This window comes from Mustela erminea, chromosome 4, assembly GCF_009829155.1.
Source record: "Mustela erminea isolate mMusErm1 chromosome 4, mMusErm1.Pri, whole genome shotgun sequence".
In the NCBI taxonomy this organism is placed as follows: Eukaryota; Metazoa; Chordata; class Mammalia; order Carnivora; family Mustelidae; genus Mustela; species Mustela erminea.
This window is the reverse complement of record NC_045617.1, coordinates 86159049-86175572: the sequence shown is the minus strand read 5'-3', so window position 1 is coordinate 86175572 and position 16524 is coordinate 86159049. Positions and strand designations below refer to the sequence as shown.

At 53.3% G+C, this 16524-nt stretch overlaps 1 protein-coding gene across 5 annotated transcripts in view; it reads left to right on the top strand.

The window, feature by feature from the left end:
* KIF6 (kinesin family member 6) overlaps positions 1 to 4710 on the top strand; it is a 505895-nt gene extending 501185 nt beyond the window's left edge. For all 5 annotated transcript variants that reach the window (XM_032339835.1, XM_032339836.1, XM_032339834.1 and 2 more), the window contains one exon: positions 4334 to 4710. In XM_032339835.1, coding sequence (XP_032195726.1) covers positions 4334 to 4344 — 11 coding nt within the window. In that variant the 3' untranslated portion in view covers positions 4345 to 4710. The remainder of the gene's footprint in view (positions 1 to 4333) is intronic.
* Positions 4711 to 16524: the final 11814 nt, after the last annotated feature.

The window sequence follows — 16524 nt, the reverse complement described above, 5'->3', positions numbered from 1 at the left end:
CAAATACGTAAGATCGTTTGAGGTGCTGAGAGAGAGAGCAGGAGACAGCTCACAGGCTTGTGGGCAAGGGTAAGGGGCTTGGCTTCTATTCCAGGTGTCCTGAGAGCTCCCTGAAGAATTTAAGCCATGGCGTGATGTGGTCTGACTGGAGCTTTGGCAAGCTCACTCCAGCCACTGTATACAGCAGAGGCCGTAGAGGCCCAGGAATAGCAGTTTCCAGATCCTGGGAGGTCCAGGCAAGGGGTGAGGGCAGCTTGACCCCAGCAGCAGGTCGGCCATGAGTGTGAAGGAGAGGAGAGCCAGGAGGGCCGGTGGGCACCTGCTCTGAGCAGCTAACAGAACAGCAATGTCAACTGGCAGAAAGTCAGGCAAGGGTGGACGCCAGCGGGAAGTTGCTGGGGGCATTCAGAGTTCCAGTTGGCCCATTCAAAGTTTCAGAAGCCCTCTGAGACCGCACAGGAGGTAAGTAGGCCTCTGAACACGAGTCTGAGTGGAGTATAGCGCCACGTCCTGAGTGAAATCCCTGTGGAAGAGAGAAATAGGGTTATTCTAATGTCTAGCTCAGACCACTGGGCAACCTGATGTTTGGAGGTGAGCGGGAAGATCCAGCCATAGCTACAGAGAACATTCGGCCAGGGTGGGAGAAGGGCCAGCGGTGGAGTGAGCGTGGCCTCAGGCGGGCCTGCAGGAGAACGTGGTCCAGGGGAGAAGGGCCAGTAGAGCCCAGCGTTGCTGGAGGCTGAGGAAGCACGGATGGGACGCTGCCCACCGGCCACTCCACCTGTCACGGTGGCCGAGGACACCTGCCCTGTAGGCAGGGGACCAGGAGGAGGAAAGGCCCATGGTTGTGGTTGAGAAAAGAAAGGAGCAGGAGTGGAGATGGGGAATGGGGCCGGCTGTCCCAGGGGCTGAGCTGGGAGGGGGAGCAGCCCGGAGCTGGGGCCAAGGAGAAGCAGTGGTTGTGCAGCCGTGTTCTCGCGCTGAGAGGAATGGGCCAGCAGGAGAAAGGAGGTGGGGGCAGTGGGAACAAGGACCAGATCTACAGGGGAAACTCTTCCGGGAAGTAGAGGGCGTGGCAGCCGGGACGTAAGTGGAGCTGCGGTTGGCATTTGGAGCTGGGAGGCTCCCCTTGCCTGGAGAAAATGCGTAGACATCAACCATCATTCATCCCCTCGGGAAGCCAACACGTAGCAACATTGTTAAGTTATGTTTACCGAGCTTTTGCCTGGATAATAAAGACGCCCTTTCCAGCCCTCTCCCAGAAGGAAAGGCATTAACCCAAGGTCTATGTGAGGATGGGGTCCTGCTACGTACACAGTGCCCAGATGGTACAGAAAGCTGGGCTGAAAGGCAGAGCCCTCTTCATGTACTGAGCCAAGAGTCCAAACCCTCTTTTGGCAGATGGGGAAACTGAGGCACACAGCAGTTGCCTGGCAGAGCCAGGACAACCCCCGGGCCACACTGTCTTGAAAAGCCGCTCTGCTGTCCGCCTGGTGTCAGTCTCTTGGCCCCCACCCTCCCCGCAGCTGGGGAGCTTTGTTCTCCAAACAAATAGTCGCCTGGAAGTAATCCATCAAAACAAAAGTTCAAGGGTTCAATTTTTATTCTTAAGGGAAAAAAAAAAAAATAAGTGACCATGAGGCTGCAAAGGAAGTTGAAGAAGGGTGACGGGGGATCCCCGTTCCGCCAGGTCAGGGCCAAAGGGCCAGCAGGTGCGGCCTCACCGCCAGGCGGCAGATGGCCAGGACCCAGCAGGCAGCACTTTCCACGCAGCCCCCTTATCAGGCCTCCCCGTCAGGCAAACATGCAGGCCGGCCCCAGGCACCTTCCCCAGCCAAAGCAAACACTTCCCTCTCCCCTGCCCTGGGCTCCCTCTGCTCTTAATTTAGCGGCACTGTCTGTCTGGGCTTCTTCAGCAGTGCTCATTATGGGGAATTTGTGACTATCAGCCTGGGAGCAGGAGCCCAGAAAAGGTGATTTAACGTACGCCTCGCCCGCCGGCTCTCGCACTCCACCAAGGGCCAGGATGAATCTAGTTGATTTAGGATTCATGGAAAAGCTGTGGAACGTGTAAATCCCTGCCAGGGGCACGTGTGGACAGGTATATATCCCCCCTATGGGGCGTTTGTCATCCATGGTGTCAAATCTGCTGTTTCTAACTGCCGAGCACGGCTTTAAAATCTGAGAAAATGAGATTAACCCCTTTCTAGAGTGCTTTAAAAAAAAAAAAAAAAAAAAAAAAAATCTTCCTTAATCCCTGCAAAACGTTTGGAACTTTTTGCATATGGACAGGAACCTTGGTGTGACCCTCATGACCACTGTGCCCTTTTCTCTAGCTGGTGCCAGGAAGAGGCTCTGCCAAAGGCCTCAGAGCCTCCTGCCCCCTCCCCCGACTCCTCCATCCCCAGCCAGAGAAACCATCCAGCTCTCCTCTGTGCTGGATCCATCCCAGTGAAATGGAGAGAATCTAGAACTGGTGAGGGAGGAGGCCCAAAGGCAGGGCTCCTTGAAGCCCTCAGCCCTGTGTGACCTTGGGCACGTCGCCTCCCCCGGCCCCCTTGCACATCTATCAAGTTCAGATTCTGCCTCCATCTGCGTGGCCAGCCCCTCCTGAGATAACGTCCATAAAAGTCCCCTCTACGCAGCCAAGCACCAGGGAGCCGTTAGTGGGGAAACTGGCCTTGGTGGTAAGAACTGGGCCCACACGTTAAGGGATGATTTCCTGTCCGTGGTTTCTCTGCGGCAATACCCTCCAGTCTGGGAACCTACAGTCAAGAAACCCCAGCACAGTCTGACAGCTCCACCACTTCCCGGGGCTCATCAAATCAAGAAAGGGCACCTTTTATCTGGAGTGGAGGTCTGTGTCTGAGGGGCCCTCCGAGCCCTGCTCTGTGGCGCTCCACCCCAGCCCCGTCCCTGCCCCAGTCACCACTGCAGGCCAGTGTCTGGCCGGGAGCTGGCTCAGACCCTAGGCCCCTTTCCATTGGCAGCGCTGACGCATCCTGGCCCAGGCTGCACGTGGCCAGACCCACGTGCCTGCTGAGCCCCAGTACCTGCCCTCACCATCCTTGGACTAGAGAGCCAAAGACAGTGGGCTTCAGCCCTGGCTCCTCATGGGTACTAACTGTCCCCCACCCACCCCTGCCCCATGCCCTGGGCATGGGTTTCCAATGTGCAGCAGAGCTGGGAACCATGGGTCCAGAGTGCCTGGAACGCATCCCTTCAGATGCCCTGGGGTGCCTGGTCTTCCTTCCTGCCCTAAGATTTAGTAAGAACAGCGAGGGATGTCTGAAAGCTAAGGACCAGCTCTATTTCATTAAACAGCCTGGGGTCTTGCACTCAGAATTAGATCTGAAAGACCAAGAGCTCATTGCCTTGACTTGTTTTCAACCTCTTCCTCCCCATCACCTGCCACATTCAGTGTGTCACGGAGAATGACCTGGTTGTCCTCTGCAATGTCAGACAGATCGTGCCCGCCCTATACTCCCTGCCCCTGGCCGCCCCCAGGCCAGGTCCCTGTAGGCACACTCAGATGGCTGCTGCCTTCAAGCTCTCTGCCCCCTGCAATTGTTTGAAACACTCTCTTCCCAAGCCCTCTGGCCTATTAAGATAGCCAAACTTTAAACAAATTAACTGCTTGTCACTCACACCATTTCTTCTCACGTGTTAATATGCCAGGAAATCTAGGGGTTTTGTTAAAAGGTAGGTCCTGGTCCAGTAAGTCTGGGCTGGGGGCCGAGATTCCGCACTTCTTAACAAACTTCCTGGGTACGCCAGTGCTGCTGATGGACACTTTGAGAAGCAAGGAGCCATGCTAGCTAGCTTGCTTCTTCCGGGGACCTCACCTGCTCCGTCAATCTGGATACTCGGAAGGAGGCCCAGAGAATGAACATGATTTGCCCAGCCACACCACGGGCTGGGGACTGTCCTGGCTACAATTCAGGGGCCCTGGCTCTTAGCCCAGAGAACCCTTCTCCGTGTCCAGCTGGGTGGTGAGAAAGAGCCACCCTGAATAAAATGAGTGTCAGGAGCCAAAAGCAAAAAGAGACTCTTGGAGAATCGAGCAGGGGTGTCTGTGAAAACTGTGGGCTTGGACAAGGAGTACTGGTCCTGGCTCAGGGAGATTAAGCTTTTGCAAAGGACAAAGGAGGTGTCATCCTGCAGAGCTGGGGGATAAAGACAGCCCCTGGGAGTCGGGGCACTGGGAGGCACACCACCCCAGAGCCGAGGGAAGTGACCTACAACCTCCTCCCCGTGCTCCTTGCCCTTCCATCTGCAGAGAAACTGGTGCCCCGATACACATCCTAACCAAGAACATCCCGTCTCCTTTCAGGTTTCCAGTAAGTGTCCAGCTGCAGGAACGGAGTACGGATGAAGGAAGGCGCCTTTTCTCACTCAGCCTGGCTTCAGATGTGATCTGCGGGCTGCTGAGAGCTTCTAGTGATTTTGGCTCCAATAGAAGGGGCTGTGTTTCCTTAAGGATGTTGTCCTGGAGGCCGCCAGTGAGCCTGGGGCTACGACTTAGGGTGCTGTCCTTGCTGTGGGTGCTGGAGATAGTGCCAGGATGCTAGGGGTGGGACAGGGGCTTCTACTCACTCTTGTAGTGATGCTTCCCATGGTTGATTATAAACCATACATTATGAAATAGTAGACATTATGAAATAGTACCATCAGAACGTAGTGGCAGGGGAAGCTTATGCTGGTAGAATAGCAGAGAAAGCTACCTACCAGCCAGCTGTACGAGCCCAGCAATGGCTAGGGCAAGCCAGGCAGCAGAATACAACACAGAAGAATACAAAGCATCTTGATGACCAGTCCTGATCTCCCAAAGCAAACTTCTACCATCACCCTCATGGCCCGGGTGACCATAGGCAGTGCCTGAATCAGCCGTATCTCCAGAGAGCCACCCAATAGTGTCCAAGGACATCACTGCACCCCGAGAGCAGGAGACGGCTCCCAAGAGCTCTGCAGAGAGCTTGAGAAGGGGTGGTATGGGCACCTAGGGCCTCACACCCTCACCCAGCCACTTGGGGCTCTGTAGGATTTGGGCTGAAACCTCCCACTCCCACCAGGGAAACAGAGTTGCTGGGGGCTTGCCTCTGTGAGCCTTTCCAACACTCCAGGGCCTGGCTGCAGGATACAAGGGGCCCTTGGAGAACCGCCGCCTGGCCTGCATCTGGACAGCAGCTGCAAGGTCCCAAGTCAGCTGTAGGTGGGGAGGGGTGTGGAGTCGGGAGAGGAATGGCACCTGCGATGAAGCAAAGTGAATAAAAGTGTTCGTCTACCACCCCCACTGTCTCTGTCCTGTGAATACAAGACCTACCACCCCAGAGAGAGCGCTGAGAGAAAATACATATAAGTGGCTTATTTTCTCCCCTTGCCCAGACTGGGTAAAAGGATCGTGCAGGAGAAGCTGATGATGACAGTTCAGAGCCAGGCCGCCCATAGAGCCCCTCTAACCCATACCCTCATTGATAATATTAGAAACCTGAAACAGAGTGGAGGGGCTGGCTTCTAAGAGCTAGTTAGTGGCAAGTGTCCCCTCTTTGGGGGGCTTTCCCTGACCCCCTGACAGGAGCCACCACCGTTTCTCTGTTTCATTTTGCCCATCACTACATGACATATCATCTTTCTCTATTTGCTCATTTCTTTATGGCCTGCCACCTCCCCCCATCCCCCCAAGACTAAATGCTCCATGACAACAGGGACCTGTGTGTCTTGCTCATTGCCATGTGCCCAGCACAAGCTGGAACCAAATAAATACTCCTTCAATTAATGAGCAGCAGAGTCGGAGCCCAGACCTCCTATTTCTCAGGCTCACATCTGTCCCATGCCTTTACTCTGGCTCTGCGACCAAGGCCCATTGAGGCAGAGTCCAGTCTCCCTGGTCAACTTCCAGCCCTCATGGTTCTGTGGCACATAGTAAGTCCTCCATAAAGTCTATAGAAGCCGGGAAGATCACATAGAGCCCTTGCAGCATGATCCTCGAATCCTCCCCGAAGCCACAGGGCAGACACGTAGCAAACACGCACGCTCTCAAGAGTGCAGAGAGCAGCATGGTGTTGGCCAGAGCCCCGCAGAGACAGCCTCAGTGTACCTAGCACACCTGAGGGCCTGCCACCCTCTAGAGCTGGTTAGAGTCTATTGACTTTAGATCTCCTGCTGAGAACTTATCTCCAGGATCCAAAGGCCTTATTGACAGAGATGTGTGGTATGGCCCCACGCAGGGTGTGAACCCACAAAGACAAGGGAGGAAATGAAGAAGAGAGAAAAACAGACAGCTGGGTCATGGCGTCCTGTGGGGAGTCATATACAAAGCATATGCAGCCCCTAGAGAGGGAGCTTCTCTCCAAATTTCCCCTCCCGATGGAGGCTGGCCCTTGGACATGGACACAGGCGTGGCCATAGTGCATCTTCTCCAAAATTTACTGGCCTCTGAAAGGGGAGAAATGGATGCAAGGCTCTGAAAAGACTGTCCAGCAAGCCTGAGTTCACCCCAGGCCAAACTGTGGAGCTTTCCAAACCATCTTCTGGAAAGCAGCCTGGCCAGTGACTCTAGCCCTGTCCCTACTAGAATTCAATTTGCTCTGCTGTTCACTTAATAGGGGATGTGAGGAGGAAGGCGGCTGTGATGCTAGGAGGAGGGCTTGCCCAGATCTTACTAAAAGGGATTTTTAGAAGATAGAGAAACTGGGGTAGATCGAATAGCCAGTCTTAAGGCTTTACCCCCTATAATAAAATTACACATTCAAAGCTTTGCCATGGCCTCACGGCAGCGGGGTCTACTTCCTACCCCTTAAATCTGGGCTTGGTCCTGTAACTTGCCTTGGTCCATGGGATGTTAGCAGACATGCATGATTCAAGTCTTGCGTGCTCAGGCTTGCCTCTCTGCACTCCAGAGATCTGCCTTGAGAAGAACATGCCCAGAATAGGTGCTGCCCCTTCAGCTTCCAACCCAGAACATTTGGAGAGCAGATCCGAGCCCAGCCTACATACTGGAGCCAAGCCCAGCTGACCCATAGCTTGGAGCAGGGCTTCCCGGTCAAGCCTAGCCCAGATGAGCTGAACCCCGGCTGACCCAAACACCCCACTATCAGGAGAATAAACACTTGTGACGTAAGGCACTGAGACTTGGGGTGATATGTTATGGAGCATTAACTGTAGCAATGGCTAACAGACACAGATATTGAAAACCAGAATCGATATACGGCTAGACGCAGGACTTCTCAGAGTTCGCTGTTTCTTTCCATGCTGCCTACTGAGAGTAAGGACTTGAGAGTTGCACTTCAGAGTAAGCTGTGTATAAAAAAGCAGGACACCCACTTAATGGCCATGATAGAGCAACAGGGACCTGACTTACCCTCCTGCTTGAAATAACTTAAGACTAGACAAAATGTATAAAACAATGGAAAAAGGCAGTTACAGGACACGGACCCCAAGAGAAGGGAAACAAGTGAGATAGGTGAGCCCAAGATGGTGGAACTTAGCGGCCCACAGGGCTTGGGCCTCAGTCCAGGAAAAGGTCACCAGGGGGCGCCTAGTAGTTTCCTGAGTTGAGGAACTGGTACCAGGGGTCCAGGGAGGTGAAGGTGGCTTCCATTGGCAAGGTGAGGGGCAAGGGATGAGCGAGCCGCAGAGAGTGAGAGAGAGCAGACTGACTCCGAAGATCTTCAGAGCTTACTCTCAGGTCTTCAGCTCACAGCTGGGCCGTGCATGTCACTCAGTGCTGGGGAAAGAACCACCAGAAAGGAGCAAGTAGAACAATTTCCAGAAATAACACAAGCTTGGGAATAGTTCGTGCTCCCAACAGCTGCCGTGGAGAAACCTTCTCACAAAAGAGTCATTGAACAGAAATCCCATAAAGGTGCTGCCATGCACTTGGGACCAAATTAGCTGTAGATCAAAGCTCTTCCAGTCTCCTGCCTAACAAAATCTAAAAAGCAAGCCTCAAGAGAGGCAAACTGTTTTCAGTGAGTTTCCAAACAACACTCAAAAATATTTAAAGGAGGGACTCCTGCATGGCGCAGTCAATTAAATGTCTGACTCTTGGTTTTGGCTCAGGTCACGACCTCAGAGTTGTGAGATCAAGCCCCCACATCAGGCTCCACGCTCAGTGAGGGGTCTGCTAAATTTTTTCTCTCCCTCTCACTCTGCTCCTCCCCATGCTCACTCCCTCTCTCAAACAAATAAATCTTTTTAAAAAAATAATTAAATGAATAAAAAAAAATCTAACCCCTAGCAATGTAGAAGTGACACCCAGTAAAAAAAAAAAATTACCAAGCATTCATTGAGGCGGAAAGTACAGCCCATAGAAAAACCAGTCAGAAGAATTAGAAACAGCCCCATGAGTGACACAGATAATTGAATTAATAGACAGGGACTTTTTTTTTTTTTAATGCAATGGGTATATGTTTAAACTATAGGGAGAAAGATGAACCTTATAATTCCTTAAATGTAAACATGACTCAATCATCTGGTCATTCTTTTAACAAGGATGTGTCAGCCACTGTGCTAAATTCCAATGACTCAGAGGTGACCAAGACAGAGAAAGTGACAACCATCTTCGAAATTATGTTCTAATTAGGGAGACGGACAACAAATAAGCAAGGGAATCTGAGCTAAGAAAGAGTTGCAAAGGGATAGGGTGGGCCTGGGCTCAATGTCAAGGTGGGTCAGAGTATGAGAGCCAGGGCAGGGTACCAAAAGGAAGGTGGGAGAGTCAGGCTCAGGACTAGAATGGTAGGTAAGGGGTTCAATGATGTGAAGAGGCCTGGGGCTGAGCTGTCGATTTGGAATGTGGAGCATGGCAAAGGGGGCCCTTTGGGGATCTGAGCCATCGAAGAGTATGGAGGGAGACTATTTCATGATGTGTGTCCAGGGGTCTACCAGGGCAGCCAGACAGAGGAGGTCTGGAAAGCTTGGCTGTGAATGTCGGAAGTTGAAAATATCCATATAAAATATGGGAGGAAAAACAGCATTTCTATCTCCAATGTGGCAAGTGGCCACTGACCATGGCCCCCAGTGCTTCTGTCAGGGCAAGGGAGGAAGTAGCAAACTTTTTTAGGGTTAACTGCTCTGTTTGGGTTTCGATGGCCAAGTGCTGGTGAGCAGGCCTAGGCCCGTTTTATGCACACTGAGGGGGAATTCCGAACAACCAGCAAGCAAAAAGCGGGTGAGGCATCCCTCCCTCTCACTTCACTCACTTCCTTGTCTTGAGAAAGCAGCCCTTCCCTAGAGCAGCCCTATACTGCCTGCACTCCATCCCCGGTATGAGATACTAGTGTCATGTCTCCTTGGAAGTATCTTTTGGGTTTGCCTTTTCCATGACTTTCCTTAGAACAAGGCAAGGAGATGCCCTTGGCCATGCCTCAGAGTAGCCGACACTTTGAAGTATCTTGCCAGAAAGTTTCTAAATCTTCCAGTGCTGGGACCTGCCACGACCAACAAGGTCATCAACAAGGCCCACATGGGCCTTGTTCCCTTTTCTTCAGGTTATTTTTTTTTTAAGATTGGTCGATTGATTGATTGATTGATTTGGCAGAGCACAAACAGGGGGAGAGGCAGTCAGAGGGAGAGGGAGAAGCAGGCTCCCCTCAGAGCAGGGAGCCCAGTGGGGGGCTTGATTTCGGGACCCTGGGAACATGACTTGAGCTGAAGGCAGACGCTTAACCAACTGAGCCACCCAGGCGTCCCTTTTCAGATCATTCTTGCATGGGGTGGTTGACCAGATGCCCCAAGCTACTCTAGAATTCATGCCTATGGAGGTGTTCTGGGGTCCCTTAAGCAATCCTTCGTTCCAGGAGAACAGCCTGGTGAGCAGGTCATTCTACTGAGCGGTGCAGCATTCCGCTCATGACCCTGCTCAAGACCGGGCCACCAGAGTGGTGCTGACCCACTCACTTAAATGACTCTCACGTAGGACAAAGAATCTCCACATGCCCTGAATGGAAAAACCCAGAGCTGTAAGAACAGCTCCACAAACAAATCCACGAGTACCTGCTCTCTGCTCCATTCTGAATCTTCACCAATAAGTCATACCTCACATGGGACAATTTTAATCGAATTGCTTCTAGGGACAGGAGCAGGCCTGGCCTTTCCTGTACTCTCAATTCCTCCATTCACTACGTCTCTCAGGCCCTGGGGAGGCTCCGCTCCTCCCTGCAGCCAGGATGGGCCCTACCTTGGTCAACACTCCACGTCCACACCCTGGTCCATTCTTCCTGGGCTTATTTCTGCTGTTGCTCCAATGCATCTTACAGCTCTGGGTTTTTCCACAGATGTAGGGAGACACAGGGAAGATGTAGGCAGATGTAGGGAGACACAGGGGTTTCTTTGGGGGTATGGGAGGGCTTCTTTCATACAAGGTATCTGATGGAGCCCTTACCAATCCCTTTGCCTTGCTCAAATTTTGTGGCCGTCAAGAGAGAGGCATGATCTTCCCACTCCTGTCATATCCCAAGGGCATTTGTCTGACAAGCTGAAAGACTCCAGTTCAGTTCCACGGATGAGCTATTGCCCTGCAGAACTGACAACTATAATGACTCAGGAAAAGAGGCAGAGAACCAAAAGTCTAACAGACCCTGGCAGTGTTCCCCAGCCGCCCCCCCACCCCCGCCGGAGGTCCCATGTGAACAGTCCCCATCCACACCAACGGCTTTCCATCTCAAGTACCCATCTGTCTCTACCCGAAGGTTCTCTTTGGCCGCTCTCTCGGCCCACGTGCAGGGCAGACCAGCAGCCCAGGAGTTAGTCTCTCCTAGAATAATCCTAAACGAATGAGGTGGGGAGGGGCTGGTAGATAAACACCCCCAGCTTCCTTGCCTCCCTGTGGGACAACTCTGAAGTATGTCCCACACAGTGTCCCAGAGCTTCCCAGCGGCACACCGCGGTCATCTGTTTGATAACTCACCTTATATTGACTGCCCCTGTCTCTCCTCCCCAGTCTCTTGGGATCACCTCCTGGCATCACTTCCCCCGTGAACCGCTCACACCCAGATTATGCGTCAGGGTCTGCTCTGAAGCAAGCCCAAGGTGAACAAGGGCATCTACTTCAAAGTCACGGTAGGGGGCGCTCTTGCAACCAAGCCTTCGGGCTGGTAGCGCCGGAGTCCAGTCCCCAACTTCAACCAAAGCCCTGCTCTTCACGGTGCCACATACTGGGCCACAGGGGAAGAGTTCATGTGCGAAAGGAGTCCTGCTGCTCCGAAAAAACACAATGGAAAATCTGAACAAGGTCAGTACCAGGTGTGTTTGTTTGTTTTAATCTTTTCCCTCAAATCACCCCTCAGCTTTCTCCCTCCTCTCTGCCGGCCACAGAGCTGGGCCGGGCCTCCCTGCCATCCCACTCTCTGGCCATGAGAGCAGAGCCCCACACAAACCCAAGCTGCCCCTGCCCCCAGACATGATGCTCTACCGCACCCCTCACTGTGGAGGACATCCACACAGGGGACCTGACCTGCCGCTCTGGCCCCACGGTGCTGCCCATCCGGTGGGCACAGGGAGGCGGCATCTGAAACCAGCGCTCCTTTCCTCCCGTTGCCCTTTTCCCCACAGGGGACGTCCCTGGGGCAGGTGGGCCTTATCTTTTCCCTCCAGTTCCGGTTTGGAACGTGCCCTGTCTCACTCGTGCGGATATGTGCCTATCGAGTGACTCCCCAAGCGAATGCCGATGTTGGTTGGTGGGCTGGTGGCCTGTCCTTTTCCTTATCTCGGGGCTCATTCAGATGGAAAGGGGCCCCAGGCCCAGCTGCTCTGTTTACTCTGCATTCTCTGCCCATTGTACACAAAATTGATCTGAGAGGGGTTTTGTTTTTCTTCTTTTTCCTCCAATCTCCTTATTAGTTCAGCCTCAGAAAGTCCCTTATCACTGCCGGATGTCAGGCCACACTCTGCCACCAGGCCTGGCCAGGTTCGGCTCTCCATTAATTGATTTTGCCCTCCCCACTTGGGGAGCACAAATTGGCTCTGCCCATTAGCAGAAACAATTCCCTGAAAGGAATTATAAATCGGGCCCCGCGTCCACCCATCCCTCACAGCGCCGTGTGCCCACGTGGGGAGGTGTCAGGCAGGGAGACGGAGCGCTTGAGGGCCAGGGCAGGTCCCCGCGGTCATGCAGCTTCTCCCCGAAACCAGATGGAGAGAGGCCTCAGCCGACAGAAGGAGTGCCTGAAAAAGGTCCCAGCACAGAGGGTTCAACGAGCAACAAGTGTGCGCTGACTGAGTACCGGGACAGAGAAAGGGGCCTTGAAGGCCTCTTGACTTGACCCCCATCCACCGGTTCTGCCATTCCGTTAACCACCCTTTGGCTCTGTGGCCTTGGGGTTTTCCTAAGGACCCAGTAAACTGGCAGTGCTCCTGGGAAGGATTCTATCTAAATTCCCATCAGGTCTCTGAATGTGCGAAAAGTGAACAAGAAGACAGGACCCGGGGCGCAGGAGCAAGGAGCGGAGAACATCAGAAGGGAAGGCCAAGAGGCCGGGCAAGGGGAGACAACATTGCTGGTGCACAGGAGGCCCCCGGTAGGTAGGCTGCAAGTGAATGGACTGTCTTGCTCCCGATGAACCTGCCCAGGACCAGAGGCAGCAGGAGGAGGGGAGCGGGTGCTCCAGGGAGGACTGATCCAGACCTCCCTCCGGCCCCAAACATCAGAGACCTACCTCTGGCCCCCTGCACCCACCCTTCTCTCCCACACAGGTAGTCCACGCTCTTCCCGTTCATTTCCTTCCACCCGAGAACCACCACCATTCCCCTGGACTGTGTCCAGGACCGTCGAGGCCGCTCAGGCTACAGGGGATGCTAAGACCTGCCAGAGATCCCCCAGACATCCACAGATGAGCTTTCTAAATGATACAGGAGAGAATGCGTCACGCATTGAGCTTCTCTAGGGCAATAAAATGGGATTTGATTATTACATGGTCTTGCAGGTGTAACTACAACCCTAGCTTCACGTCAGGAATTAGCAAGTCTGTAATGACGGGATGTGGCCAATACCTTGTCATCCCATCTCTCCAGACCAGAAAGAAAAGTCTTGACACTTCCTTCCTCCTCTAAGATGAGCCCACGTCTCTGGCATGGTGCTGTCTGGGAAAGCCCTGGGTGCAGAGGAGTGTCGTACAGGAGAGCTTGAGATCCCCCAGGTGGCTTTGGGGAACCCAGAACACGTAGAATGGCAGAGAAGGCAGCTGCCAGGCTGGGCCGGGCCCCACCTAAACCCCAGGATGGATGAGGTGCTCCAGAGGACATGGAGGACACCACGGCCTGCCCTCGGCACCAGTTACAGCGCTGAGATGTCCCCACGCTTAGCCTCCACATCCTGCCCTCACCTCGGCTCCCTGGGATTTATTGTGCCGGTTCCGGCCTCAGAGCAGATTAAGACCGTATAACGCTCCTGCTCTCCTGATCATCCCTGTACTTGGGATGGTAAAATTCTCCCCTTGGCTTTTACTTCCTACCATCTCTCTCTTCCCCTCCCTCGCCCTGGACATACATGGCCACTGTCTCTGCCTCCCCTGCCCCTTCCAAGGGACCCGTGTCCGTGTGCGGCCCCCACGCCCCTGGCTGGGGCAGAGAGGCTGAAGGTAGTGCCCGACACAAGGATGGCCGGATGCCTGTGAAGTGGCCCACGTGAAAAGGCTCCCTCAGACCCTTGGCCTCTCACCACAGAGGACCTGAGGCAAAGAGTAGCAAGAGGAAGAACAGGGGACACAGCACCTGACACTGACAGGATGCCGGGGGCGGCAGGCCTGGAGCAGAATTCTGTCCCCGCAGATGGAGGCTGAGACCAGCAGAGGGGCCACCCCACGAGGAGAGGGAACGGAGTCCATGAATGGTCAGGAGTGAAGACACGGGCTGGGTTGTTCCAGAACCCTGGCGGCTCCTGGTTTCCGACCGCAAATTATTTCAATTACTTAAGATAACTGGAGTGTGTTCCTATTCCTTCCAACTCAAATAAGCCTTGAACTATGAAAACAACAACAACAATAGCAAAAACTTGTGTAGCCACTGGGGACTCACAGGACACCTAATAGCGGCTTGAACGAAGAGGGGTTATGTTTCTAACATTTTTGAAACCTAGAGATGGGCGTGCCCAGGATTGAGCAGAGCGTCTTTGCAATACCCTTGGCCATTCCCTCAAGGACACGAGGTGGCTCGGCAGGGCCAGTCCTCTGTGTGAGGGGGGCAGTGGGGCCCGCTGCCACTGAGGCCTCTGTGGGGACAGAGCGGCTTTACCCCACACCTCCACAGCAGGCTCCACACTCATCCAATTGGCCAGAAGTGGGTCACATGGCCACCCCGGCTGCTAGGGAGCCCCGGAAGTGTGTGCCGGGGCACCATCCATCCTCTGATCCCCTCCCCATTTCTGTGCCCCTCTTCCCCTCTTTAATTTGCTTCTAATGATGTGGTCTGCCTATCACCTGGGACTCCATAGACCGTCCTCAGGCTACCCGAGCCATTCTGCCTGCTGCAACCGGCGGGTGTGGGATTATGAAAGCCCAGCTCCCCTGCCTCCACCTGGGACTCACAGGGTGTGCATTCGCCACCAGGGCTCTCTGGGAACCAGGCGGAGCTGGGACTATGGTCCCTTGTGTGGCCCCACCTGCCCTACATTCTTATCGGCCCTCCCCTAGTCCGCTGTTCACACACAAATCCTGCTCTCAGGGCTGCTCCCAGAGACCCCGATGAAGAGCCTGGGGAGCAGGTTTATCATGATGGGTTGGACGGATCACGCTCCATTGCCTGGAGCCGACATGTACACACACACGTGGGGCTCTGTTAGCTGGGAGGGAGGGAAATGGTGCGGGCAGAGGCTCGTGTTGTCCACTGCCCCAGCTCATCAGACAAAACGTGAGCAGGGAACTTGATTCTCACACAGGGCCAGTACGAAGGTACAAAGGTGCGGCTGCTTGGGGAGAACAGTCTGGCACTTCTCAGAAAGTTCGAGTGACCCCACGACCAGTACTCCACTCCTGGAGACATGAAAACATACATCCTCACAAACACTTGTCCACGAATATTCGTGGCAGTATCATTCATAAGAGCTGAGAAGTAGAAACAACTCAAATATCTATCCGCTGACGCATGGATAAATAAAATTCTCTTCTCTGTCCTACGGAAAAGGACACAGCTCTAAAGAAGGACGAAGTACTGAGATGCGTGCCATGGTACGGATGAACCTTGAAAACACCAAACCAAGGGGCCAGACACAAGAAGCCCCGTATAGTATCATAGCACGTCTATGAAATGTCTGCAACAGAGAAACCCAGACAGAAAGCAGATGGATGGCTGCCTGAGGCTGAGGGGGCAAGCTGGGTGGACGGGGAGGATAGCTAAGAGGGGACAGGGAATTGGGGACATAGCATGATTCTGAACATACTAAAAGCCTTTCAACGGTATACTTTAAAAGTGTGAATGAAGGGCACCTGGGTGGCTCAGTCTGTTAAGCGTCTGCCTCCGGCTCAGGTCATGATCCCAGGGTCCTGGAATCAAGTCCCACATCCGGCTCCTTGCTCAGTGGGAAGACTGCTTCTCCCTCTTCATCTGCCCTTCCCCCTCCTCATACTCTCTCTCTCTCTCTCAAATAAATAATAAAATCTTTTTAAAAAATAATACACGTGTGAATGATACAGTATGTGTATTATATCTCAATAAAGCTATTGCAAATACACACACAAGCAAAGAAGAGAAAAAGAGGAAAACACCCTCAATTCCACTCCCCTGAGAGAATCCTGTGAACATCTCAGGTCAGGATAGACTTCGAGCTTCTTTTTTGTTCATGCATACATCTTGCCGTTGTGGTATGCTCTGAAGGCAACCTGCTGAAGAACTTCAGGCACGGAAAACCATCAGCAAAAGCTACGAAGCAAGTGTGTCCAACTGCTTAGGGACATCAACCCCAATACCGCTCCTGATCGAGGCTGTTATGTGTCTATTTGCTTTGCCCTGATTTGTCACCGAGTTTACTTACCCTCGGGTTTCCCCAATAGGCAGGTCAATCCTCCCAGCCCCATTCTGTAGCCAGGGCAACTGAGCACAAGGCTGAGTCACACCCATCCCGATTTATTTTTTTGTAAGGTTTTAGTTAGTTAGTTAGTTAGTTGAGAAAGAGAGACAGCATGAGTGGGAGGGGCAAAGGGGGAGAGAGACTAGAATCTCAAGCAGATTCCACACTGAAGAGGGACCCCGATGTGGGGCTCGATCCCAGGACCCTGAGAGCATGACCTGAGCTGAAACTAAGAGTCAGATGCTCAAATGACTGAGTAATCCAGGTGCCCTCCCCCCACCAACATCCTGATTTCTTCCCAGCTTGGGGCCTGAAGCATTATGGATGAAAAACTGGGGGCTGCGGAGGGCACCCCTTCAGACCAGGGCAGAACAAGGGGGAAGCATTTGATTTGGTCCGGAAGTACCCATCCAACCTAGAGGCCAACGACAAGGCAAGATGACCTCAGGAGGACCCTATAGGTCTCTTTGAGGGGTCCATGCCACTGACTTGTGCTCTGCATGGTGGAAAAAAAAAAAAAAAAA